We start from the raw sequence: 27,729 nt of genomic DNA, 5'->3' as shown, positions 1-27,729 counted from the left end.
AAGCTGCCACTGGACCTGAATCTTGCTCTTGCACTGTCATGCAAAACATCTGGGCGTCACTGAGACAGCTGGCCGGCTGCCATGCAATGAAAGAGCTCTGGATCCAGTGGCGTCTCATGCTCACTCATGATGACCTTATGAGACTACAGCAGTCTCTTGCTTTCTTTTATTTTTAAAATTATGTTTCTCTACAGCAGGGGTGGCCAAACTTGCTTAAGGTAAGAGCCACATAGAATAAACATCAGAGGCAGGTAGGTCGGAAGGAAGGAAGGAAGGAAGGAAGGAAGGAAGGAAGGAAGGAAGGAAGGAAGGAAGGAAGGAAGGAAGGAAGGAAGGAAGGAAGGAAGGGAGGATGGATGTGGAGGGAGGAAGGATGTGGAGGGAGGGAGAGGTGGAAATAAAACAACTTTAACTTTAAATGCATTTTCCAAGCTGCCTGCTGACTTGGCTTGGAGAAGTGATTTAAAAAGAGAAAATGCCTCCTCCAAGCTGGCTGATGGGGTGGTGGGAGCTTCGAGAGCCACACAATATGTGTGAAAGAGCCACATGTGGCTCCCAAGCCACAATTTGGCCACCCTTGCTGTAGAAGTTGTCCTGACCTGGATGGCCCAGGCTAGCCTGATCTCGTCAGATCCCAGAAGCTAAGCAGGGCCGGTTCTGGTTAGTAATTTGAAAGAGAGACCACCTAGGAGTGCCAGGGTGGTTTGTGAAAGGAAGGCAATTGCAAACCGCCTCTGAACATCTCTTGCCTCATATACCCTATGGAGTTGCTGTAAGTTGGCTGCAACTCAACAGCACTTTACACAAACACACACACACACACACACAGAAGGTGTTATAGTAAATGCGAGTTTAATTGAACCCCTGGAGTAGACCTGGGATTGCTTCATTCCATGCCAAACTCTACACAGATGTGCATGGCTCCCATTCGTGAGCCTACCCGTTTTGGTATACGAATCGCCTTTTCAACCGCGCTTCCAAAGATAAATGCAATATTTCTGCCATTGTGAATGTTCAAAGAAAGGAGAAAAAGAATGAAGACGATAAATGAAAGCCACACAACGGACACACTGAAATGGGTCATGTCTCCAAAGGCATCCAATGAGCCGACATTAATGTGTGATCATATAAACATCTTGGCCTACCATACAAAGAGCGGGGCCAAAAATGGTACCTGCAAGAGGTCTCGCGGAAAGAGATGTTCAGATCCCAGTGTGCATGGATCCTGTTGAGAAAGAAGGGAACGAGAGAGAAAAGTTTCAATCACAGGCACCTGACACTATGAACCATCCAGTACATCGAAGAGATGTGCATGCTCATGGCTCAGCGCACAACAGATGGTTTCCTCATCTCCTAACCACAGTCAAGAGTTTGAGAACAGGCACGGGGGCTTCCTGCTCTTTCCAGCACTTCCTGTAGTGAGCTGTTATGTCTGATCAGGAGTTAAAACAAACCATGGTCACCTGAAAACAGGTCCTGCCAACAAGCTCCCAATCCTAGTTTCAAGCAAACTGTAACAACAAACCATGTGGTTAAGGCTGATAAAAGGACAGCAGATCTGCACAGGAGGAAGAAAATGGGGGAGTTTGTCTTTTACTGTCCCAGTCTCTGAATTGTCTGCAATCATACAAACAGAAGTCCAATGGTACCTTAAAGACTAATATGTAGGGCTTTTTCGTAGCAGGAGCTCCTTTGCATATTAGGCCACACACCCCTGATGTAGCCAATCCTCCAAGAGCTTTACAGGGCTCTTCTTACAGGTCCTACTGTAAGCCTTTGGCGGATTGGCTGTATCAGGGGTGTGTGGCCTAATATGCAAAGGAGTTCCTGCTACAAAAAAAAATAAGCCCTGACAATGTGTATTTCCAGTATGAGTCGGAGCTCGCTTCCTCCAATAGAATAGAAAGAAAGAAAACGTCTGCCACATCACTTGATTGCAATCAGTCGATGCAGGTTTTCCTAGCCCTTCCCTTCTCTTAAAATCTCCCAACAAGGCTGTATCCAAAACACCCTAGACTGGTACTCCCCAGAAACCAGTTCCTTCCCATGGTCACTCCAGCACTGTAGGAGTCCCTTGGCTGATGGGCTCATCTGCCACCCTTCATTAGAAGCCAGGCAAAGGCTTTTTAAAAGAAAATTCAGCCAGGGTTTTGGTACTGCTGTCCTGGGATTTTAATGTACTCTATATGAGAATCATAAGAGCCCCGTGGCGCAGAGTGGTAAAGCTGCAGTACTGCAGTCGGAGCCCTCTGCTCACGACCTGAGTTCGATCCCAGTGGAAGCTGGTTCAGGTAGCTGACTCCAGGTTGACTCAGCCTTCCATCCTTCCGAGGTCGGTAAAATGAGGACCCAGCTTGCTGGGGGGACAGTGTAGATGACTGGGAGAGGCAATGGCAAACCATCCCGTAAAAAGTCTGCCGTGAAAACGTCAGTCGCAATGACTGGTGCTTGCACAGGGACCTTTCCTTTTCCTTTTATATTAGAATCATAGAGTTGGAACCGACCTCCATGGCCATCTAGTCCAACCCCCTGAACAATGCAGGAAATTCACAAGTACTCCCCGCCTACACACACATCCAGTGATCCTGCTCCAAGCCCAGAAGATGACAAAAGAAAAAGAAACCCTCCAGGATCCCTGGCAAAACTGGTCTGGAGAAAAATTGTTGCCTGACCCGAAAGCAGCAAACAGCATTTCCATGGGTTTGTAAGAAAGGGCCATGAGAACTAAGCACTGGTGCAACCCTTCCTGCCCTCCCTCTCTTGGTGGGTCAGTCTGGTGTAGTGGTTAAGTGAGCGGACTCGTATCTGGAAGAACCCAGTTTGATTCCCCACTCCTCCACTTGCACCTGCTGGAATGGCCTTGGGTCAGCCATAGTGGTGAAGTGTGCAGACTCTTATCTGGGAGAACCGGGTTTGATTCCCCACTCCTCCACTTGCACCTGCTGGAATGGCCTTGGGCCAGCCATAGCTCTGGCAGAGGTTGTCCTTGAAAGGGCAGCTGCTGTGAGAGCCCTCTCAGCCCCACCCACCTCACAGGGTGTCTGTTGTGGGGGGAGAAGATATAGGAGATTGTAAGCCGCTCTGAGTCTCTGATTCAGAGAGCAGGGCAGGGTATAAATCTGCAGACTTCTTCTTCTTGTTGTGATCTGTTTAAGTTCACAGAATCAGCCTTGCTGTCCGATGGCCATCTAGCCTCTGCTTAAAACCCTCCAAAGAAAGAGAGCCCATCACCTCCCAAGGAAGCCCGTTCTACTGAGGAACTGATCGAACTGACTGGAAATTACTCCTAATGTTTAGTCAACAGCTTTTCTGATTTAATTCCAACCCTTTGGTTCTGGTCCGATCTTCTGGGGCAACAGAAAACAACTCCACACCATCTTCTATATGAAAGCCCTTCAAGAACTTAAGCTAGAATGATCACTGTGCATTTTATCTTTGTGTGATATTCTTCACTTCCTTCTTGGAACTCAGGTAGACATATAGGGTTCTCTGTGCTCCATTTTATTCTCACAACCACCCTGAAAGGTAGGCTAGGCTCAAAGAGTGGGTGGCCAGCCCAAAGTCACCTAGCAAGCTTCCACAGCAGAGTGTCCAGGTCTCTCATTCCTAGTTGGACCTTTTACTATCTCACACTGGTGCTAGGCTTTTATTGTGTTTGGTCTTCTGCTAAACTGCTTTCTGCTATAAAAGCCGCACAGAAGCAGGTAATCAAACCGGTCAACCTGCCGTTTAAAACAGGTGATCTGGCCAACATCTGTCTCCTCCTTTGTACACGGTCCTGTTCACAGGTAGGAGATGGCACCCAAACAGCATGCCTCAGCAGGAAGGAGACGCTTTGGCCCAGCAAACATGAAGGACGCCCAACCACGGCCTCGTCTCTCGCTGTTTCCCCTCCACTTGCACACACGTACTCGCCTCCTTCCAGCTGTAAATAAATCATTAGCCCTCTTCCCCCTCTGAAATTAATTCTGCATGTTCTGCCTGCTAGCTAGAGAGGCAGGATTCCAGAGGAGAGGCAGTCTAAATTTAGATGCTGATAGGCAGCGGATGAGATTTTTCCCACAGCCGCCAGCTCCAGGTAGCAAGTGGCACCGTCTCTGGTCACCTTTGCAAGACTGACCTTTTGCAAACTCCAGAGTCAGGATCAAGCCCAGATTGTTCCAGAGTTGTTTGTTCTCATGCCCCACTGCATCCCCACGGCAACTCTGTGTGACATGTCATCGAGAGAGGAACTGGCCTGGGGTCACCAAATATGCTTCAATGGCAGAGGAGGGATCTGAACTCAGGTCTGCTGCCAGCGAGGCTGATTTCCTACTATGCGCAGAGAAAAGTCCATTGGGAAATGGGTGGATGCAGGTTCAGCACTATGCCCTCGGAATCCTAGCCTGAGCCAAACCTTTGCCGATGCCTGCTGAAAAATGCCAACTCTGCCAACTTTGTGTCATTTGGCCCTCAGATATCAAGAGAACGCTTCAAGGGGACGGGAAGGGACGGGAAGGGAAGGGACGGGACGGGACGGGACGGGACGGGACGGGACGGGAAGGGAAGGGAAGGGAAGGGAAGGGAAGGGAAGGGAAGGAAAGGAAAGGAAAGGAAAGGAAAGGAAAGGAAAGGAAAGGAAAGGAAAGGAAAGGAAAGGAAAGGAAAGGAAAGGAAAGGAAAGGAAAGGAAAGGAAAGGAAAGGAAAGGAAAGGAAAGGAAAGGAAAGGGAAGGGAAGGGAAGGGAAGGGAAGGAAAGAAAGCAAAGCAAAGGAAGTGCATTTAACAGGTGTTCTTTTTGCAGAGACAGGTACATGTCAAGATCAATCATAGAACCGAAAGGGGAAGAATGGAACAGGGCCAGGAATTCTACAGGGACTATAGGATGCCTACAAAGACAATGGCCCCAGGCCAACTCCCAGAATGTCTCTGGTTCAAATCCACTCATGGCCAATGACTCATGGCAATAAGGTATTTATTTATTTATTAGCCCTATTCACAACCTCAATTTCTAAACAAGCAAACTTGCCTTACCTCACCCTAACCTGCCCCCCTCCATCCAAACCAAAGTTAAGGTACATTCCTCCATCTGACATTTCTCTGGAGATTACGCACTCCCCACAACTGCACAATTCCTGTGTAGAAGTGCTTACTAAGAGGAGCAAGACTTCAGCAAGACTGCACCTACTGCACAACAGTGCTCTGCCATTTTGCCCCTCCCCAACACAGCAACCAGAGTATACCTCTGTTCATTAAACTTTCAAACATATTGCCGGTCCAGTTTTTAAAAAAAAAATCCTCCAAAAAGGAATTAGATGCATTCACAGAGGAGAGGTCGCTCAGTGGCTATAAAAACATAAGAGAAGCCATGTTGGATCAGGCCAATGGCCCATCCAGTCCAACACTCTGTGTCACACAATGGCCAAAAAAGCCAGGCGCCATCAGGAGGTCCATCAGTGGGGCCAGGACACTAGAAGCCCTCCTGCTGCTGCCCACCCCCAAGCACCAAGAATGCAGAGCATCACTGCCCCAGACAGAGAATTCCATCTATACCTTGTGACTAATAGCCACTGATGAACCTCTGCTCCATATCCAATCCCCTCTTGAAGCCCTCTATGCTTGTAGCCACCGCCACCTCCTGTGGCATTGAATGCCATGTGCAATCACCCTTTGGGTGAAGAAGTACTTCCTTTTATCCGTTCTAAGAAGATGACGATGACTGCAGATTTATACCCTGCCCTTCTCTCTGAATCGGAGAGGCTTACAATCTCCTCTACCTTCTCCCCCCACAACAGACACCCTGCGAGGTGGGTGGGGCTGAGAGGGCTCTCACAGCAGCTGCCTTTTTAAGGACAACTTCTGTGATAGCTGTGGATAACCCAAGGCCATTCCAGCAGGTGCAAGTGGAGGAGTGCAGAATCAAACCGGGTTCTCCCAGATAAGAGTCCGCACACTTAGCCACTACACCAAACTGGCTCCCACCTGAGCCAGCTATGAACCATGATTAGTCAATAGAACCTCCATGTTCAAAGACGTAACTCGACATAACTGTTTGCTGAAAGCCGACAAGAGGCAGGGGCTAGGGCCTCTGTCCCCTTCCTGTAGGGCTTCATAGAGTATGTCAAGTGATGGATGCTGAGCAAGGACCTTTGGTCCGATCCAGCAAGGCCCTTCTGATGTCTGTAAAGCACCTCACATTGGTAGGGACACAGGCCTTCCAAGATGCATCAATGAACCCTTCTCCCAATAAGGTTTCCCATGGCTCAGCCTCAAAGTCCCCTAGGCTTCCACCAGAATGCTTTTCGCATTGGGAGGGGAAAACGATGCTCTCCACATGCACGGCGGGGGGTGGGGAGCGCATTTTCCTACCTTGGCAACGGCAGCTATCTGCCGAACTGGATAATTAAACACCCATATTTAAACAAATGAATAGGTAAGAAATGAAATTAAATCCCAATTATCTTCTATCTCTCCCCCCACCCCCACCCCACCACACACCCACCCTTTTTCTTTCCTGGGTAGCTTAAGCAAGCGCTCGCCTTGCGTTTCTCTAGTTTCTATGGTGTTATCTCCAATTAGATTTCTGGGTCTAATGTGCATTTCGCTTTAGCGGGTTATTCATTCAATTGAAATCAAATTACTAATAATTTGCAAGCTATCAAGCGGCAGGAGCGGCGTCCTTGGGTGAGCGGGATAGAGGGCCAAGGGGGGCTCCTTATAAATTACTAATAATTAAAGAGAGAGAGAGAGAGGACGGATGACAAGCAAACAGCCACCACTGATGCTCCTCTTTCTGCTTCAGCCTCCCCCCCCAAAAAAACACCCTTCCTCGCCTGTGCAATCAGCTAGAAAGAGTTTAATAAAAATGCCCAGATGGGTCCCACGACTAGAGGCAAGCTTTCCTGAAAAGAGGCGCCCACGTGGGAAGGGGAGGGAACAGAAAGAAGACCGGCTCATTTCCGAGCTTATGCAGAAAGATGGACCACCACTGATGTTCCTACGTGTTAAAAAAGACAGGACAGAATTTAGAAACCCCATGGATCTAGAAGCACTCGGCTTATGGGTTGTGGGATGTAATCAAAGCTGCTGCAACTTTCTCCCAAGCTGGACACATGAACGCATGAGGCTGCCTTCAACTGAATCAGCCCATTGATCTGTTGAGGTCAAGAGTGTCTACTCAGACCAGCAGCCGCTCTTCCAGGGTCTCAGGCAGAGGAATTTCCCATCACCTACTAGCTGATCCTTTCAACTGGAGATGCCAGGGATTGAACCGGGGACCTTCTGAATGAAAAGCATGTGCTCTGTCCCTGAGCCACAGCCCCTCATCCAAACATGAAGCAAGCAGCCTTCTACTGGATCGGACCTTTTGGTCCATCAAGGGCAATATTGTCAAGCCCTGACCTGAACAGCCCAGGCGAACCCCATATTGGAAATTAAGCAGGGCTGATCCTGGCAAGTACTTGGATGGGAGACCTCTTTGGAATACCAGCAGCCGGGAGGGCAGGGGCAGGTTTTATTCAGCCACCTCCCTGAATATCCTCCAGGCCCCCAGTAGGGATCAGTCACCAGGGGTCAAAACGACTTCCAGGTGCACCCACAAACTCACACAAGCACATACCTGTGTGCACACCTGGAAGTCATGGTGATTTCTGGTGACCCCTACTGGGACACAGAGATCATTCAGAGAAGTGGCTAGATACAGCCTACCTCTGCCTCCCGGCCCTGGTATTCCTTGGAGTTGTCTCCCATCCAAGCACTTGTTAGGGTGGGCCCTGCTAAGCTTCCGAGATCTGACAAGATCAGGCTTGCCTGGGCTATCCAGGTCAGGGCTCCAAAATCACTTTCAACCAGGGGCGGAATTCTAGCAGGAGCTCCTTTGCATATTAGGCCACACACCCCCTGATGTAGCCAATCCTCCAGGAGCTTACAAAGGCTCTTTTTTTGTAAGCTCTCGGAGGATTGGCTACATCAGGGGTGCGTGGCCTAATATGCAAAGGAGCTCCTGCTAGAATTCCACCTCTGCTTTCAACTCTCTTAGAATCAGCATCACTCTCCAGCTTTAGTCCATGAGTTGAACCATGAGGCCTTTTCTGGTTCGTGGGCAACACACACACCCCTCTTCTCCGCTCCCATTTAGGAGGGGATTTCTCTCTTCCTCCCCCCACCCCAGTTCCGCAGCACAGTAAAGTAGCCATTTCCTCTCACTATCAAATCTAAGTCCTCATTAGACCGGCTGCCGCTTCCTGGCACTCTGGATCAAATCCAGGGCTCGTTTCCCAGACGGATCTTAAATGTATTTTATTTATTAGGGTGACAGTCATTATTATGAAGTGGCGGCAGAAGCGGGCAGCTGTGCTGGAGGATGAAGTTCTTGGGAGGAGTCACGCAGAACAGAGCAGGCAGTGTGTGTGTGGGGGGAGCATAGGGTTGCCAATCCCCAGGTGGGGGCAGGGGATCCCCCAGTTTGAAAGCCCTCCCCCCGCTTCAGGGTAATCAGAAAGCACGGAAGGGGGGAGAGGAAAATGTATGCTGGGCGCTCCATTATTCCCTATGGAGACTGATTCCCATAGCGTATAATGGAAAATTGATCCAAGGGAATCTGGGGCTCAGGGAAGGGCGCTGTGTTTTTTTAGGTAGAGGCACCAAATTTTCCACATAGCATCTGGTGCCTCTCTTCAAAACACCCCTCAAGTTTCAAAAAGGTTGGACTGGGGGGTTCAATTCTATGAGCCCCAAAAGAAGGTGAGCCTATCCTTCATTATTCCAAATGGAGAGAAGGCCTTTTAAAGGAGCGTGGTCCCTTTAAATGTGATGGCCAGTACTCCACCTTCAGAGTTCAGTTGTGCATGTCACACCTTTGCTCCTGGCTCCACCTCCAAAGTCTCCATGCTCCACCCCCAAAGCCCCCACATATTTCCTGAGTTGCACCTGACAACCCTAGGGGAGCACCTTCGACTCTGAACGTGCTTCCCGGGAAAACTGCGGAGGCAGACTTGCTTTCTTCTCCAAAGCCCATCTAGAAAGTTCAGGGTCCAAATGAAGTCAGGGCCCTTCCCCTACTCATTGCTCTCCCTGCATCTGACCACTTGCATTCTTTCCATTGCAGGCACACAAATGTTTTCCATTCTGATACATGAAGCTGCTGGATACTGAAGCAGAACACTGGTACATCAAGGTCAGCCTTGTCTACTCAGACTGGCAGCAGCACTCCAGGGTCTCAGGTGGAGGTTTTTCCCATCAACTACTGCCTGGTCCTTTTTAACTGGAGGTGCTGGGGATTGAACCTGGGACCTTCCGCATGCCAAGCTAATGCTCTGCCACAGTGCAACAGCCCCTCCCCAATCAACAAGGCCAATACTGTCTACTCAGACTGGCAGTAGTTCTCCAGAGTCTCAGGCTGAGGTCTTTTACATCACTTCCTACTTGGCCCCTTTTACCTAGACATGCTGGGGATTGAACCTGGGACCTTCTGCAGTACAAGCAGATGCTCTACCCCTGAGTCACAGTCCTGCCCCAAATTATACTGAAGCTGCCTTCTACTGAATCAGATACTTAGTCCATCAAGGCCAGTGTTGTCTACTCAGACTGGCAGCAGCACTCCAGGATCTCAGGCTGAGGTCTTTCCCATCACCTCCTACTAAGTCCTTTTAGCAGGAGATGCCGGGAATTGAACCTGGGACCTTCTGCATGCCAAGCAAGAGGCTCTACCACTGCGCCACAGGCCACCTCCAGCAATCTGGGTGCTATTAACTAACCTTACAAAAACTGTTCCTAACACAGGTAGTCTAATCTGGAATGCAAACAAAAGAGCATGCTAAGAAGCAACTTTCCCAAGAAATAGATCCAAGTGGGCAGCCGTGTTGGTCTGAAGCAGTAGAACAAAGTGGGAGTCAAGTTGCACCATTAAGACCAACAAAGTTTTATTCATAGAAACATAGAGCTGGAAGGGACCTCCAGGGTCATCTTGTCCAACCCCCTGCCCAATGCAGGAAACTCACAAATACCTCCCCCTAATTTCAGAATGTAAGCTTTCATGCACACATGAAAGGTTACCTTCTGAATAAAACTTTGTTGGTCTTAAAGGTGCAACTTGACTCCTACTCTGTTTCCCAGGGAAATACAAGCCAGGGACTGTCTCTCCTCCATGGTTCCCCACTCCTCCCTGAAAGACCACAAAGACCTTTGATTGATCCCAAGATAGCACCTCAGAGCTTCATGCCTCCCCTGAGCCAAACTGGTCCCTTTGCCAATGGAAGACTAACTCCATAAGGGAATTGCAGAATCACATTGGAAGGGATCCCCCAGGGTCATCTAGTCCACCCCCCCGCACAATGCAGGAAATTCAAAAGTACTTCCCGTCAAGTTCACAGGATCAGCATTGCTGTCCGATGGCCATCTAGCCACCTCAGTGTCAGCCGCCAGCCTCCTCGACTTCAGACTGGCGACTGAACATGATCAAACTTTTCTGCCGTACCTCTTGTGGCTGACAGAAACAAACGTACGCTGTGTGAAACGTATGCAAATATATGCAAGCTTGCCTGATTTGCATAATTTATGCCGCTCTCAGAACCACTTGCTCTGGCGAGACGGGCATTGCAATAGAGACTGCTTGTTTGGGAACGTTTGTTTCGGAACCCGGAGTCGTGGGCCTGGGGTGGTTCTCCCTTTGCGCCTGGCTGCATCTCATAGGTGCCAGAAACATGTAATCTTGGGGGAGGGGGGGTTGTCATGGGTTTGAACTCCAATCAATTAGGGAGTCAAAGAGCAGGCGGCCGTCAAGAGACGTCAGAAATAGCTTTCCACTTAAGGGCCCAGGGATGCGTCTGACAGTCTGACAGCGGTGAACCATTAAAGCCTTCAGCAGAGGCCGGCAATTTTGCTATTAGAAGATGGAGCCCTGCTAAGAATGGCACGATGACCTGGTTTGCTGGAGGCGAAAGGGAAATGGGGGTTTGGGGGTGGGGGGAGACAGAGGAGGGCACAAGACACATTCCTGTTCCTCTCTGGGTTTTTCCTGCTAAACCACAGAGACGCTAGGAACATCAGTCAAAACAGGTGGCAAAATGAGGGGAATTCTAAAAGATATCTCTGACCCTCCCTTAACCTCATCCATCAATCTTTCCATGGCTCTCTGGCATGGGAGTCCTTTGCCTCTTTCTGCGCCCCAGCCTCCTCTGCCTGCTGCAGGCTGAGAAAGTTCTCTGTTTCTCTGTGCACAGTCCCCAACAAAAAAAGCACATTCCCCCTGCCCCAAAGAGCTGCAGGTGCATCCACACAGGTGCATCCAAGCTGAATAAATATGCATTTACCCATTTAAGCCTCTTGCATATCAAAAGTGTTTTCCCATCAGCCCAGTTAAAGGATTTTTGTCATGTGGTTGAGGAGTACAGCCCCTTTTTATTGGCTACATTGATGTGGGCCACGCGTTGATCATGTGGATTCCTCGCTGAACGGAGAAGAAGAAGAAGAAGATGGTGATGACATTGGATTTATTTCCCATCCTATACTCAGAGTGGTCACAATCTCCTTTAGCTTCCCCCCACCCCAACAACAGACACCCTGTGAGGCAGGTGTGGCTGAGAGAGCTCTTACTGCAGCTGCCCTTTCAAGGACAACTCTGCCAGAGCTATGGCTGACCCAAGGCCATTCCAGCAGTTGCAAGTGGAAGAGTGGGGAATCAAACCCAGTTCTCCCAGATACTGGCTACTAGCCATGGTGACTGAGGGGAACTGAACCCCAGAGCCGGGAAGCCACATCAGGGTAAGGCCTCAGCCTCTCTGCCCTTCAGAGGAACTGCTTGGTGTAAAAATGGATGCTGGACTGGATGGACCACTGGTCTGACCCAGCAGGGCTCTTCTGTTGTTCTTAATACTCCAGACTGGGAGGCAGGAAATGGGGCCAGCAAAGCAGAGACAGTGGCTTGAGGAAACCCACTCCATGAAATCACGGCAGAGCTGAGATATGAGTTGATATCTTTTAGTTCCTAACACTGGGCTATACCAATTCATACACTTAACAAGCATGCACATTTTTTTTACCACCTTCAGGCTACAAAGGGCACAACCCAAAAGCATGTTCTGGCCCTAATAGATGAGTTACCCTGGTGACTTTTCACTTTCTATTGAGAGCCAGTTTGGTGTAGTGGTTAACTGCATAGATTCTTATCTGGGAAAACCAGGTTTGATTCCCCACTCCTCCACTTGCACCTGCTGAAATGGCCTTGGGTCAGCCACAGCTCTGGCAGAGGTTGTCCTTGAAAGGGCAGCTGCTGTGAGAGTCCTCTCTGCCCCACCCACCTCACAGGGTGTCTGTTGCGGGGGAGGAAGGTAAAGGAGATTGTGAGCCGCTCTGAGACTCTTGAATGGAGGGCAGAATATAAAACCAATGTCTTCTTCTTCTTCTTCTATTGCGCTGGAATTAACAAAATCTAGAAGCGCTTCCCTTGCCCTGGGATCTGTACTGGGTGTGTTCAAGGCACCATATTCTGTGCCGCACCATTTGAGGGAAGGTCCTCTAATGGCAGAAAGTGAGGAGGACCTAAAGAACCTCTTGTTGAGGGTGAAAGAGGAGAGCACAAAAGTAGGCTTGAAACTCAACATCAAAAAAAATAAGATCATGGCATCTGGCCCCATCACACCTTGGCAAATAGAAGGGGAAGACATGGAAGTAGTGACAGACTTCACATTTCTGAAATCCAAGATCACTGCAGATGGTGACTGTAGCCATGAAATTAAAAGACGTTTGCTCCTTGGGAGGACAGCTATGGTGAACCTGGGCAGTATAATAAAAAGTAGAGACATCACCCTGCCAACAAAAGTCCATATAGTCAAACCAATGGTATTCCCAGTAGTAATGTATGGCTGTGAGAGCTGGACCATAAGGAAGTCCGAGCACAGAAGAATAGATGCTTTTGAGATACAGTGCTGGAGAAGAGAGTCCCTTGGACTGCAAGAAGATCAAATCAGTCAGTCCTAAGGGAAATCAACCAAGACTGTTCCCTGAAAGGTCAGATGCTGAAGCTGAAGCTCAAATACTTTGGTCACCAAATGAGAAGGGAGCACTCCCTGGAGAAGATCCTGATGCTGGGAAAAACAGAAGGCAAAAGAAGAAGAGGACGGCAAAAGATGAGATGGCTGGACAGTGTCACTGATGTAACAAACACGAATTTGAGCAGACTTCGGAGGATGGTGGAAGACAGGAGGGCCTGGCGTGACTTTGTCCAGGGGGTCGCAAAGAGTCGGACTCGACTGTGAGACTGAACAACAACAACCTTCCCAGACTAGACAGAAACTCTTTGGATGTTAAAGGCAGGAGGTAACATGCTTTTGGGAACCCATACTTAATTTTTAGATGCAAGCACATGGCTAGAGGCCAAGCTAGATGTCCTCAGGGAACTCGCATGGATTCACTCATTCTTGTCTAAAATGGCTGTGTGGAGGTTTTTTAAAAAAGTGATAAAGGATCCTGCAGGTGAGAGGAGCTTCCTCCAATTCCCACGCTGCACTACATTCCTTTCAATATTTTTCTGACTGCTCAGAAGTTGGAGAGGGGTGAGGAGAGAAAGGCTGAATGCAACAGGAAGCAGTGGAGTAAGGCAGGGGGAGGGGGCGTTACCTCCCCTCACCTGCATTCTTCATTTCCGCTAAAGACACATGCACACTTTAAACAAAAATCGACTTCATTTACACCCCACCTTTCTGACTAAGGGGGATGCAGAATGACTTACAGCATTCTTCCCCTCTCCTCCATTTTGTCTGTGGATCTCCTCTCCCCATGTCTGGGTTGGCCCTAAATATTTGGAATTTCTAGACGGAAGCATCAGCTTTTTAGATACCAATTAGCCACAAGGGATTGTTATAGCCTTGAGCCCTTCCAAGGAAACAGGCCAAGTCTGCAACCTCGGACACTCTTACATAGGAGCAAGGCTTTTTTTTTTTTTTTAAAGCAGAAAGATCCAGGAATATAGTTCCGGCTGGCTTGGCATCAGGGTGTGTGGCCTAATATGCAAATGAGCTTCTGCTGGGCTTTTCCTACCAAAAAACCCTGTGTGAAACAATGGCGACACCGATGGTGTGGCCTAATATGCAAATTAGTTCCTGCTGGGCTTTTCCTAAAAAAAACAACACCATGTGTGAAACAATGGTGACACCAGAGGGTGTGGCCTAACATGCAAATTAGTTCCTGCTGGGCCTTTTCTTCTCCTGCTTAAGAGTAAGACATGCCCCTGCCCAAGTCAGTGAGTCTTTCTTCTAAGCAAACATGCATAGGCCTAGGCTACTTTTTTGTAACGCTAACTAGGATAGCCCAGTATGGCTGAATCTCGTCAGATCTCAGAAGCTAAGCAGGTTTGGCCCTGGTTAGTTCTTGGATGGGAGACCGCCAAGGAAGTCCAGCGTCCCTACCCAGAGGCAGGGAATAGCAAGCCTCCTCTGCCCTTAGCTGGGTGGCCCAGGCTAGCCGATTCTCATCAGATCTCAGAAGCTAAAGAGGGTTGGCCCCACTTAGGACTTGGATGGGAGACCGCCAAGGAAGTCCTACGCAGAGGCAGGCAATGGCAAGCCACCTCTGAACATCCCTTGCCTTGAAGACCATATGGCAGTGGTGTCAAACTCTTTTGTTATGAGGGCCGGATCTGACATAAATGAGACCTTATTGGGTGCCATAAAATGTAATGACAGGTAGGTAGCGCAAACAGAAACTTTATAAAGGACACAGAAAAACACAATTAAAGGCCCAGAGGAGAACATGAAATGGCTGGGCATTGAGAGTTTTTATACATAAGTTGTTTCATGTGCTGGTCAGCCAGTGGAGAACATAGAGGCTTTGCTCTGTAGCTCCTGTGCGATTGAGCAAGCCTAGCAAAAGCAAGCTTTGATGCAGAAGGAAGCGAGAGAGAGAGAGAGAGGGAGGAAGCAAACAACAGTGAGTTGTTCACGGGCCTGATAGGAACCCTCTAGGGGCCTGATGTGGCCCATGGGCCACACGTTTGACACCTCTGCCCTATGGGGTTGCCCTAAGTCAGCTGTGACTTGATGGCAGTTTCTACCTACTAATAGCTAACAGCGAGGGGGAAGAGGCTACACATTCCAGTTAATTAGTCCATGCTGTTACAATAATTCAGAGTTTTAAACGTCTCAATTAAACATTTGGATGTTCTCCCTCCTTCCAGCACTGCAAGGGCGCTGAAATGAATGAGCACCCTGGGGACTCTCTGCACAGTTCCTTAGCATGCCTTTGCACAGGTGGTGAAGGAGCGCCCGCATTTCCCAGTCTTCCACCTTCAATCAACAAACAGCTGCCATGGCTGATGGCCACAAGCTCTGACGGATCAAGTTATAGATGTGTTTTGGTTGGTTGGAGGGGGGGGTGGGCCGTCCCTGCCCTCCCCCCACTCCCGAGATCTCTGCTGTTGTCACCCACCAAAGGAGCAAGAAAATGGCTCATCTGCTCATAAGCAACACAGACATAAAAACACAAGAAAAGCAATTACACGCTTTCGCTCTCTGCTCCACAGTTTTTATTGGGCTGGTCTCAGGATCTGAGCAGCTCTGAGCATTAGTGAGCATGGGATGATGACAGCCAAAAATAGCTGTAATGAGACAAGCTGGGGCTGTGGGGGGCGGACATGACAAAAGTGCCCGTTGCCTGCAGGTGCAAGAACTATATAAGAAACACGAGCCAGCATGATGTAGAAAAGAGGGCACACAACAAGGCCCGATGAGACTCTGGCTCAAACCTTCGCTCTGCCTTGCTGCTAACTAATGGTGAGCCAAACCTACCTTACAAGGCCATTGTGAGGATAAAACAGGGTGGGGAAGAGCAACAAATGTTTCCCCGACCTCTTTGGAGAAAAGGCAAGGTCAAAAAGAGAGAGACGGATTCCAGACCTCTAGCAGCCTGCGCTATTTGAGAGACTTTCCATCACCAAAAAGGGCCCTTCACCTTCCTTACAGGATTTGCACTCGTCAACATTCTATTGCTGACTATTCGGCCCTACTTCCCTCCTCGTAAGTAGTCTGAACACTCATGACTATTAAATGATGTCACAGAGGACATGAAAGGAACAAGAATTCATGGCTATACCATTCCTTAAACAGCATGGACAATAAAGCTATGGTAGAACCATGTTATTGATTAAATTGTGGTTTTGATAGGTGCGGATTTTGTTATTTGGTCATTTTTCTGTTATCCGGCTTATCTGTTCAGGTGTTGCTGAATTGACTACACCTTTAACATCCTGGGATTTAACAGGGCTCAATCCACATTAAATTGTCCACTAACGGAAGGGGTGGGGTCCTTTCTTCCACTTCTCTCCCCTTGCTGCAGACACCTGATTTGCCTCTCATGAGGGTCCCCTTCCCCAAAAGCAACATTTCAGGAAGATCAGAAGGGTACAGTGTGTGGTGGGAAGGGAGGCAGATAGGTTCTGTTCTACTACATGCCACCCCACCCCCCGGACAAATTCATGCTATCACACAAAAGCATATTAATTCAGAGAAGCAACCAAGATTATATTGCTGACCGTTTTGCCCTGAGCAGTTAATATGTTCATGAACATTACATGACATCACAGCAGCTCAGCCAATGACATACAACCAACCAAGCAGGCTGAAACAACTTGCAATCCCTGACTTCACACTATTTATGATCAATCCAGTTTTAATGCTTCAGGTTGGGGTGGGGGGGAATTACCTTCTTTTCATGATACTAATATGCAAATCCTCCTCTTGCTTGACATCAGGGTGGTGACCGTTGACCTTGTCGCTCTCTTCGCTGTCGTCGCTGTGTGAAAAAATGGAGGGCAGCTCTTTCTTTGGGGTCCGGGTGGGAGGCAAGGGGATCGTCCTCTTCTCGGCCAAACGCCCCCGATTCTGCAGAATGGGAGAGATTTGGGACGAAAGCGGGAAGCGGGGAACAAAGAAGAAGACAAGACTGATTAGGCAGCAGCCAAGACCATTTTCTCAGACTTTTACAACAGAAAACTTTCTTTTTATTACTCAGTTGTAGGGGGATGCTTCTGTAATACTTATGCTTCCTCTTGGAATGTACAGGAGGAAAATAAGAAGGAAAAATGCACCTGTGGACAGGGGTGGCAGAGGGAATGGTGTGCAGGTGGAAGAAAGCACCCCTCCCATCTGCCACCTTCTGCCCTGCCCAAATTCTCCGAGATATTTCTGCCTGGGAATTAAGATCACAACGAGAGGCTCTCCTGACTGTCCCATTAATCGTAAAAGATCATTTGATGGGCACACAAGATAGGGCCTTTTTGGTGGCCACCCCACGACTGGTGAACAACCTCCTGCAGAAGGAAGGCATGGACCCCTCACTTTTAGTCCCAGCTGAAGATGGACCACATTCCATTAAGTTTACTAGCGGCCTGGAATTTTGATTTTACGGGGTTTTTTAATGACTTTCGTTCTATGCTTTTTATCTGTGTTGTAAGCCACCTTGAGCTCTGCATGGATGAAAGGGTTGCCAGGTCTGTGTTGGAAAATACTTGGAGACTTTGGGGGTGGAGCCCAGAGAGGGTGGGGTTTGGGGAAGGGAGGGGCCTCAGCAGGGTACAATGCCACAGCGTCCAACCTCCAAAGCAGCCATTTTCTCCAGGGGAGCTAATCTCTGCCAGCTGGAGATCCGCTGTGAAAGTGGGAGGTCACCAGGCCCCACCTGGAGGCTGGCAACCCTAATTAATGTTTTAAATAAAGAAATAAACCTTCCCTGTCCATTCTGTACATTCTACAGCAATCGCTGAGTTTAGAACTCTCGTACATCTAACTCCGCCTCAACTAAGCTTCTATTATGAGGCCCCATCCCTGTGTATTATGGCAGGCGGTTACTCCAGTGCCTGACACCTCTGGGCATGCAGATCTTAATGCCCACCTGACCTTCCACAGCTGGGTATTGCTGTGCATCTTTTCTCTTAAGTTGCTCATTATTGTATCAATTAGAGTTGGCGGTGTGCAAAATCCCCAACCCAGGGCAACTGCAGTTCTTTTTCCAGTGTTCACAAGCTAAGGAGAACGGTTGCTCGCTCAGATCATAAAAACCATTTAACGGCCATTACTGTGCCTAAGAGCAGTTACCCAGACTCAGTGGCCGCCTGGGGAGCCATCATCTCTAACGAGAGAGGGAGAGACGACTGACGACAAAGGGAAAAGAGGATTTGGCCCCTGCTAGAAACTATCCGGGGTCCCATGAACGTAACAGAAGGGAGCCTAACTCAGAAATCACTTAGCATGGATTTGTTACCCCTTGGACTTTCCAATGGAAGCGGCAAGCAGTCAAAGAGAGTTTCTTGCCCTTTTGGGACATGCTAACGGGGAAGCGGAGACTGGAATCTGCAAGTCAAGGGCTTGTCATTCATTTTCAGCACTCGAGTACCCAAATATCCCCACTGCCACTGCAGAGATAATTCATGTGTGTTTGTGTGTAACTCACTCCACCTATTGAGATTAAAGCACCTTCCAGCGCAAAGCCGCTACTTCAAGGTGAAAAGGCAGATAGCCAGTGGACAGTAGTTATTCCAGACTGGCACAACGAAATGCAGGGGTGTGTCTTTGCGCATGCAATATTGTAGCGATGTGCAGTAATTTTTCCATTTGGGTCTTTAAAAGCTTCATGCGCTGTCATTTCCATTAGTGCATTCATCTGTTTTCATTTCTATTGTTCAACAAGATACACATTTTTTAAAAAAATCATTACAAAATTACACTATTTGCTATCATGCGCAACAACTGAACAACCTTGAAAAAGGAATGCTTCTTAACAACCGACTAGCCCCAGCTACATAATCAAGAAAGAATTCACCAAGCTACTGAACAATGGTAGAAACACATAGGGAAAAAAATCCTAAGCACATTTCTCTTCTATTGCAAGATCTGTTTGATTTTGATGACTGGAAAGCTGCCCTGTCAGTTTCATTATTTCCTCTTCTCTTGACTCCCCATTCCTCTGACCTTCCTGATGAACTCTGTAACTCAGGGGTCCCACCATGGCGCTTGTCAAGTGCCTTTAGAAAGTAGAAAGTAGGAGGCTTTTGCTCAGCAAGGCTTCTGATTGGCAACTGGAGATTTGATTGGCTGCACAGATCTGCCGCCATTGAGCAAACTGCTTGACTGAAGGCAAGCTGTTTCAGCAGCCATTTAGTGGCTGGCTCTGCCTTTTATGGCAGCCATTTTGTGCCAGTCATTTTGTGCCTGTACTCACCATACTGTGTCAGAATTCTAAAGGTGCCCACAGGCTCAAAATGCTTAGGAATCCCTGTTCTAACTAGACCACCAGGTGCAAGGAAACAAGCAAAATTTCACTTACAGAACAAAGTTTTAGTCCAGCGGCATTTTTAAGATCAACAAAGTTTTATTCAAGGTATAAACTTTCATGTGCAAGCACACTTCTTCAGATACCTTCTTCAGAAGACTAAATCTCATTTAATTGTTTGTTTGTTTTTAATTCATTTGGAAATTAATGAACAACCCTGCAGAATTTTGTAAGACTATGTGACTTCAGTGGTTTGAGCTATAAGACATCCCTCTCCTAAAATCCCAGACTTAAGTCTGCAATACAGTTCATAACTGTTAATTTTTATTTACATGTAAAACCATCTTTATGATTTTATGTGGATTTTAGTGGACTGTAATAAATACACATTAGAGGCCCGAAGCAAAATGTGAAATCAATATGTGAAATTTAGCACCAGTCCAAAAACTTGTTTGCATAGTGAATATTCTAGTGCTGATCCTACACCCCCAAATGATTTGAAGACTTTTGAAGGAAATGGATAATTTTAAACAGAATATACGGTAAGTAACAGAAACTAACTATCATGGAGAGATACTGTAGGGCAGGGGTGTCAAACATGAAGCCCGAGTGCCGGATCAGGCCCCCGGAGGGTTCCTATCAGGCCTGCGAGCAACTCTTTGCCATCTACTTCCTTCTCTCTCTCTTGCTTCCTTCTGCATCACAGCTTGCTTTGCCAGGCTTGCTCAACTGCCCAAGAGGTACAGAGCAAAGTCTCTATTTTCTTCATTGGCTGACCAGCACATGAAGCAACTTATGTACAAAAGCTCACAATGCCCAGCCATCTCACGTTTTCCCATGGGCCTTACGCTCAAACCATTGACCATGAGATTTCTGTAATGAAATGTCAATAAATCAAAAGGTTTGCAGCTTACAAACACACACCTGAACAACATCTGAAGTCAAGATTGCTACAGCACAGACATCTTCTCCAGATTTTGTTACTGTTAAATAAACAAAATATTTCAAGAGTGCTAATCTTTTAAGCATGTTTTATTTTAAGTTTTTTAAAAAAAACTTTGTGTTTTAAGTTTTTTTTTAAAAACTTTGTGTTTGTGTCCTTTATAAAGTTTATATCTCAGCTACATGACATTACATTTTATGACACACATGGTCTGGCCCAACAAGGTCTCATTTTTATCAGATCCGGCCCTCGTAAGAACGTAAGAGAGGCCATGTTGGATCAGGCCAGTGGCCCATCCAGTCCAACACTCTGTGTCACATAAGAACATCAGAGAAGCCATGTTGGATCAGGCCGATGGCCCATCCAGTCCAACACTCTGTGTCACATAAGAACATCAGAGAAGCCATGTTGGATCAGGCCGATGGCCCATCCAGTCCAACACTCTGCGTCACAGAAGAACATAAGAGAAGCCATGTTGGATCAGGCCAATGGCCCATCCAGTCCAACACTCTGCGTCACAGAAGAACATAAGAGAAGCCATGTTGGATCAGGCCAATGGCCCATCCAGTCCAACACTCTGTGTCACAGAAGAACATCAGAGAAGCCATGTTGGATCAGGCCGATGGCCCATCCAGTCCAACACTCTGCGTCACAGAAGAACATAAGAGAAGCCATGTTGGATCAGGCCAATGGCCCATCCAGTCCAACACTCTGCGTCACAGAAGAACATAAGAGAAGCCATGTTGGATCAGGCCAATGGCCCATCCAGTCCAACACTCTGTGTCACAGAAGAACATAAGAGAAGCCATGTTGGATCAGGCCGATGGCCCATCCAGTCCAACACTCTGTGTCACATAAGAACATCAGAGAAGCCATGTTGGATCAGGCCGATGGCCCATCCAGTCCAACACTCTGTGTCACAGAAGAACATAAGAGAAGCCATGTTGGATCAGGCCAATGGCCCATCCAGTCCAACACTCTGTGTCACAGAAGAACATAAGAGAAGCCATGTTGGATCAGGCCAATGGCCCATCCAGTCCAACACTCTGTGTCACATAAGAACATAAGAGAAGCCATATTGGATCAGGCCAATGGCCCATCCAGTCCAACACTCTGTGTCACAGAAGAACGTAAGAGAAGCCACGTTGGATCAGGCCAATGGCCCATCCAGTCCAACACTCTGTGTCACATAAGAACATAAGAGAAGCCATGTTGGATCAGGCCAATGGCCCATCCAGTCCAACACTCTGTGTCACAGAAGAACATAAGAGAAGCCATGTTGGATCAGGCCAATGGCCCATCCAGTCCAACACTCTGTGTCACATAAGAACATCAGAGAAGCCATGTTGGATCAGGCCGATGGCCCATCCAGTCCAACACTCTGCGTCACAGAAGAACATAAGAGAAGCCATGTTGGATCAGGCCAATGGCCCATCCAGTCCAACACTCTGCGTCACAGAAGAACATAAGAGAAGCCATGTTGGATCAGGCCAATGGCCCATCCAGTCCAACACTCTGTGTCACAGAAGAACATAAGAGAAGCCATGTTGGATCAGGCCGATGGCCCATCCAGTCCAACACTCTGTGTCACATAAGAACATCAGAGAAGCCATGTTGGATCAGGCCGATGGCCCATCCAGTCCAACACTCTGCGTCACAGAAGAACATAAGAGAAGCCATGTTGGATCAGGCCAATGGCCCATCCAGTCCAACACTCTGCGTCACAGAAGAACATAAGAGAAGCCATGTTGGATCAGGCCAATGGCCCATCCAGTCCAACACTCTGTGTCACAGAAGAACATAAGAGAAGCCATGTTGGATCAGGCCGATGGCCCATCCAGTCCAACACTCTGTGTCACATAAGAACATCAGAGAAGCCATGTTGGATCAGGCCGATGGCCCATCCAGTCCAACACTCTGTGTCACAGAAGAACATAAGAGAAGCCATGTTGGATCAGGCCAATGGCCCATCCAGTCCAACACTCTGTGTCACAGAAGAACATAAGAGAAGCCATGTTGGATCAGGCCAATGGCCCATCCAGTCCAACACTCTGTGTCACATAAGAACATAAGAGAAGCCATATTGGATCAGGCCAATGGCCCATCCAGTCCAACACTCTGTGTCACAGAAGAACGTAAGAGAAGCCACGTTGGATCAGGCCAATGGCCCATCCAGTCCAACACTCTGTGTCACAGAAGAACATAAGATAAGCCATGTTGGATCAGGCCAATGGCCCATCCAGTCCAACACTCTGTGTCACAGGAGAACATAAGAGAAGCCACGTTGGATCAGGCCAATGGCCCATCCAGTCCAACACTCTGTGTCACAGAAGAACATAAGATAAGCCATGTTGGATCAGGCCAATGGCCCATCCAGTCCAACACTCTGTGTCACAGGAGAACATAAGAGAAGCCACGTTGGATCAGGCCAATGGCCCATCCAGTCCAACACTCTGTGTCACAGAAGAACATAAGATAAGCCATGTTGGATCAGGCCAATTGCCCATCCAGTCCAACACTCTGTGTCACATAAGAACATAAGAGAAGCCATGTTGGATCAGGCCAGTGGCCCATCCAGTCCAACACTCTGTGTCACAGAAGAACATAAGAGAAGCCATGTTGGATCAGGCCAGTAGCCCATCCAGTCCAACACTCTGTGTCACAGAAGGACATAAGAGAAGCCCTGTTGGATCAGGCCAGTGGCCCATCCAGTCCAACACTCTGTGTCACATAAGAACATAAGAGAAGCCCTGTTGGATCAGGCCAATGGCCCATCCAGTCCAACACTCTGTGTCACACAGTGGCCAAAAAAGCTAGGTGCCATCAGGAGGTTCATCAGTGGGGCCAGGACACCGTGAACCAAGCTACACCCTTCACAGTCTATGGACTTTAAAGGGTGTAACTCTGTTTGGCAATGCATTCGTTTATACTATCTCGGTAATAAAAAGTTAGATCCTGATTTATACCGGTTTTCTTCTTTGCAGGGACCAGAACAGCACTGTACTAGTTCCGTATCCTGTCTGGGGAAATCATTACTGACGCCACACACACACAGACACACACACCCTGTGTGAAAAAACAAACTGTATTTTAAGAAAGCGTCATAACTTCATCCCCTTCCAGCACAAACACTGGATCAGCTCAGAGGAAATCCCAGCGGATGTGGCCTCCTTTTATAACCCTAGGATTCTCCAGTCTTGTAAATAAGACTATATCATTGTATATTTAAACACACACACACACATACACACACCATCCTATACCTTCTGGCTTAAAAAAAAAAAAAAAAACGTGGCTTTTTAACGTATTTCTCAACTGGCTCCCACTGATGTGAAAAGAAACTTTGTTTTCTTAAAAATGTGCAGGGCCCTGTGCCTCGTTCCTTTTTGGCAGCCACACCGCCCAGCCTCCCTAGGCCCAGGGAACCTCTGAGCTTGGAGGAGGAGAAAAGCACATGGCCGAAGGTGTCTGGTTCTGCATTACCGCTTCTGCATTTAAAAACTGCCCATGGTACGCCCTGCCTTAGATCGCCTCGAATGTAAATGAGAACCAGCTTCCTTCCTTTTCTTGCAGTAGATCGAGAGATAAATAGATAGATATGAGACAGAGAGTGAGAGCGAGAGAGAAAGAAAGAAAGAGACCGAGACCAAACATACCAGTAATGGGAGACAGCTGGGGCTTGTCCAAATTCTGCCATCTTGAAGCCACCCAGCTTTAAAGCTGCCAATCTCCAGGTGGCAGCCGGAGATCTGGTGTTACAAATAATCAGGGCTTTTTTTGTAGCAAGAACTCCTTTGCATATTAGGCCACACGCCCCTGATGTAGCCAGACCTTCTGGAGCTTACAGTAGGCCATGTACTAAGAACCCTGTAAGCTCTTGCAGGGTTGGCTACATCAGGGGTGTGTGGCCCAATATGCAAAGGCACTCCTGCCACACAAAAAAGCCCTGTAAGTGATCTCCAGGTGACAGAGATAAGAATAGAAGGATAGCTGGTCTCAGCAAAGAGCTGCTCAGATTGAAGGATGCTTTGGAGCAGCATTGGCTCTCCAGATTTATCCAACTCTCCAGCCCAAGAGGGTTGTGGCTGGAGGTTTTCCCAGCAGGAATTTCCTGCTGTTCCTTCATCACCCCCCCCCGCCCCCCCAAAAATGCAAGGAGTTGCAATTAGTTGCCCCTGATCTGCAGGGGGCTCTTGGTTTGAGTCCAAAAGGGCTTTTTTGTGGCAGGAACTCCTTTGCATATTAGGCCACACACTCCTGATGTAGCCAATCCTCCAAGAGCTTACAGGGCTCTTAGTGCAGAGCCTGCTGCAAGCTCCAGGAGGATTGGCTACATCAGGAGGGATGTTGCCTAACATGCAAAGGAGTAGGTGGGGCTGAGAAACTCTGACCTAAACTGCTCTTGAGAGAGCATCTGTGAGAGAACTGTGACTGGCCCCAAGGTCACACCAGCAGCCAAGGCTGGATCTAGGGGGGGGGGGGCAGAGGGGGGTGCTTGCCCTGGGCGCCACCGGAAGGGGGGGGCACCAAATTGGGTATGGAGTCCATTCTATTCTATGGGCCGATAAGGTAGAATGGGCCCATAAGGGGGTGCCATTTTTTTTTTTGTAATTTTGCTCTCCCTCTCAAAAAACATGTAGATCTGGTCCTGCCAGCAGCTGCATGTGGAGGAGCAGGGAATCAAACTTGGTTCTCCAGATTAGTCTGCCGCACTTAGCTAGTGCATTAAAGTTGCTGAGAGAACCAGAGAACATCTCTACAAGAACCGTGAGTGGCCCAAGGTCACCCAGCAGCTGCATGTGAAGGAGAAGTGGGGAATCAAACTTGGTTCTCCCAGATTAGAATCCATGCTCCTAACCAATATACCAAACTGTCTCTCTCCCTGCAATCTGCTCTCAGACCACACCACAACACTGTTCCTCGCGACTGGCAGGTGGCCTGATGCATAAATGTCAGGTGCTGGACCTCCTGCCCTTGCTTAGTTAACGGAGCAGCATGTCCTGCTTACCGTGAGCTCCAGCGTCACTGAGAGCCAGTTTGGTGTAGCGGTTAAGTGCACGGACTCTTATCTGGGAGAACCAGGTCTGATTCCCCACTCCTCCACTTGCACCTGCTGAGATGGCCTTGGGTCAGCCATAGCTCTGGCAGAGCTATCCTGGAAAGGGCAGCTTCCAGTGCCGGATTAAACCTTGTGGAGGCCCCTAGGCAGTCAAAATCTCAGGGGACCCCTCACAAATTATCTCAGAGTTGGAGCACCCGCCCCACTGCCTGTGGCCCCCGCTGCAGCCTGCAGGCACCTTCTCAAAAGCCCCTCTGACAAAGCTGTGGGGGAGAGCCAGAGAGAGGCAAATTTAACGACAACGCCAGCAGCAGCCATGCCAGGTAAGCTGGGCAAAGAGCAGCTCAGTTGCTGGCTGCACATGCAGGCTGGGAGGGCTGCAAGCAGGGGGGAAACTGGGGGGAGGGGAGCCAGCCCAGGGCCTCTAAAGGCATGGGGGCCTATAGGCCTGTGCCTGCTTGGCTAATTGTTAACCCGGTCCTGCCAGCTTCTGGGAGAGCTCTCTCAGTCCCACCTACCTTACAGGGTGTCTGTTGGGGGGGTGGGGGTGGTAAAGGAGATTGTGAGCCACTCTGAGACTCTGATTCAGAGAAGATGATGATGATGATGATGATGATGATGAGAGTGGCTCACAATCTCCTTTATCTTCTTCCTCCACAACAGACACCCTGTGAGGTGGGTGGGGCTGAGAGAGCTCTCACAGAAGCTGCCCTTTCAAGGACAGCTCTGCCAGAGCTATGGCTAACCCAAGGCCATCCCAGGAGGTGCAAGTGGAGGAGCGGGGAATCCAACCCGGTTCTCCCAAATAAGAGTCCGCACACTTAGCCACTACACCAAACTGGCTCTCCTGAAGAAGGGCAGGGTATAAATCTACAGTCTTCTTCTTTTCTTTGGAGGGGGGGGGGGATTAGAGTTATACCGCTTCAAGTTAGAGAAAACATCTACGAATTGCAACCAGAAAAGTCGGTCATTAGGGAAGAGGCTAACATTCCCAAGCAGGGAAAAAAAACCCCCTGTATTCCTCTGGAAATCAACAGTTGATCCCCACCCCCTGGAGCAACCCTCCCAAGAAAACGGCCAAGATGCCAGGCGAGCCTTCTGTCACTGCTCCTGGAAGCCCACCCCCCCCCGTCAGCCCCGCCAACAAAGCCAAATGGCAAGTTATTCAGCAGAACAACAAAGAGCCTTGAGGGGAGGCCCCACAGATGGAGGGAGAGGTGGGAAGTCCAGGCGCGGATGGAGCAAGGCTCGCAAAGGTTCCCTGTTCTCCCAGGGAAGGTCAACGCAGCAGCGTCGCAACGCCCTGGCGGTGATGTAATACGGCTGCCAGAAAAGGAGGAAGGGCTGCTTCCAGTCGGATCCCCAGCGGGCGTTTAATTGATCCCAGCGATGCGGAGGCCTTTGCTACAGGGGCGGTAAGGCAGAGCTCGCGACCCAGAGACACCAGAGAGAGATGCTTTCGCCAGGCCTGACAGTCAGAGAGGCCAAAAGCTGGGGAAATACATCCTCTTCCTGAACGTGCATGCTTGCACGTGTGCAATGGACTCTTGAGTAGTTGCAGCTTCAGCCAAGATTCTGCATTTTTGCCTGACCGAGCAACTCAAAAACTAAGCAAAAAACATAACTCATGTATTTAGCCGTCAGGTCTGGATTCCTTACCCAATGTCAGATGCAAAAGTTATATGTGAGCAATGCTCCCTGTAGGTTGTGGCATCTTGTGAGCAAGAATTCTACTTCATGAGCTACTGGCATTAAAGTTGTGAGAGAGCGATTTGGCTACTGCATAAATTAATTTTGCACTGAGCTAGGGCAAAAATGATGAAGATATTGTATTTATATACCGCCCTCCACTCCGAATCTCAGAGTGGTCACAATCTCCTTTCCCTTCCCCCCATACACACAACAGACACTCTGTGAGTTGGGTGGGGCTGAGAGAGCTCTCCCGCAAGCTGCCCTTTCAAGGACAACTCCTACGAGAGCTATGGCTGATCCAAGGCCATTCCAGCATCTGTAATTGGAGGAATGGGGAATCAAAACCGGTTCTCCCAGATAACAGTCCGCACACTTAACCACTACACCAAACTGGCTCTGAGTGAACTGGAAACTAAAAAAAACCCTGTGAGCTAGCTCACACTAACTCAGCAGAGGGAACACTACATGTGGGTTGTGGGTTCTCAGTTCTTCGGCCCCAGAATCACTAAAATTGCCCCAATGTCAAGCTGGAATCTGGATCAAAGACAGTTTAGTACTTGAGAGCCAGGGAGCACAAACCACTGGAAGTTTTTGTGGGCAAGCTCTTCCTCGAAACGAATGCTTATGGAGGCCTTTATGGAAGAACTTCCTGGCGGATCGGGCCCAACGGGTCAGATTCGTCTCCCGCTCTGCTATCCAACGTAGGGCCCAAAATCTGCTTCTCACTGCAGACGCCCCGCTTAGTTTCAAGGTTCGACGGCCCTGGGTTGAGTCAGGGGTTATGTGTTCACTACCACCG

At 48.7% G+C, this 27,729-nt stretch overlaps 1 protein-coding gene across 1 annotated transcript in view; it reads right to left on the bottom strand.

The window, feature by feature from the left end:
- The window catches only part of SAMD11 (sterile alpha motif domain containing 11), a 226,145-nt gene that overhangs the window by 136,607 nt on the left and 61,809 nt on the right, over window positions 1-27,729 (bottom strand). The window contains 2 exon segments of the mRNA XM_060259593.1: window positions 1,175-1,225; window positions 16,672-16,850. Coding sequence (XP_060115576.1) covers window positions 1,175-1,225; window positions 16,672-16,850 — 230 coding nt within the window.

This window comes from Heteronotia binoei, chromosome 18, assembly GCF_032191835.1.
Source record: "Heteronotia binoei isolate CCM8104 ecotype False Entrance Well chromosome 18, APGP_CSIRO_Hbin_v1, whole genome shotgun sequence".
NCBI lineage: Eukaryota > Metazoa > Chordata > Lepidosauria > Squamata > Gekkonidae > Heteronotia > Heteronotia binoei.
The sequence above is the reverse complement of the archived record's forward strand: the minus strand, read 5'-3'. Positions and strand labels throughout refer to the sequence as shown.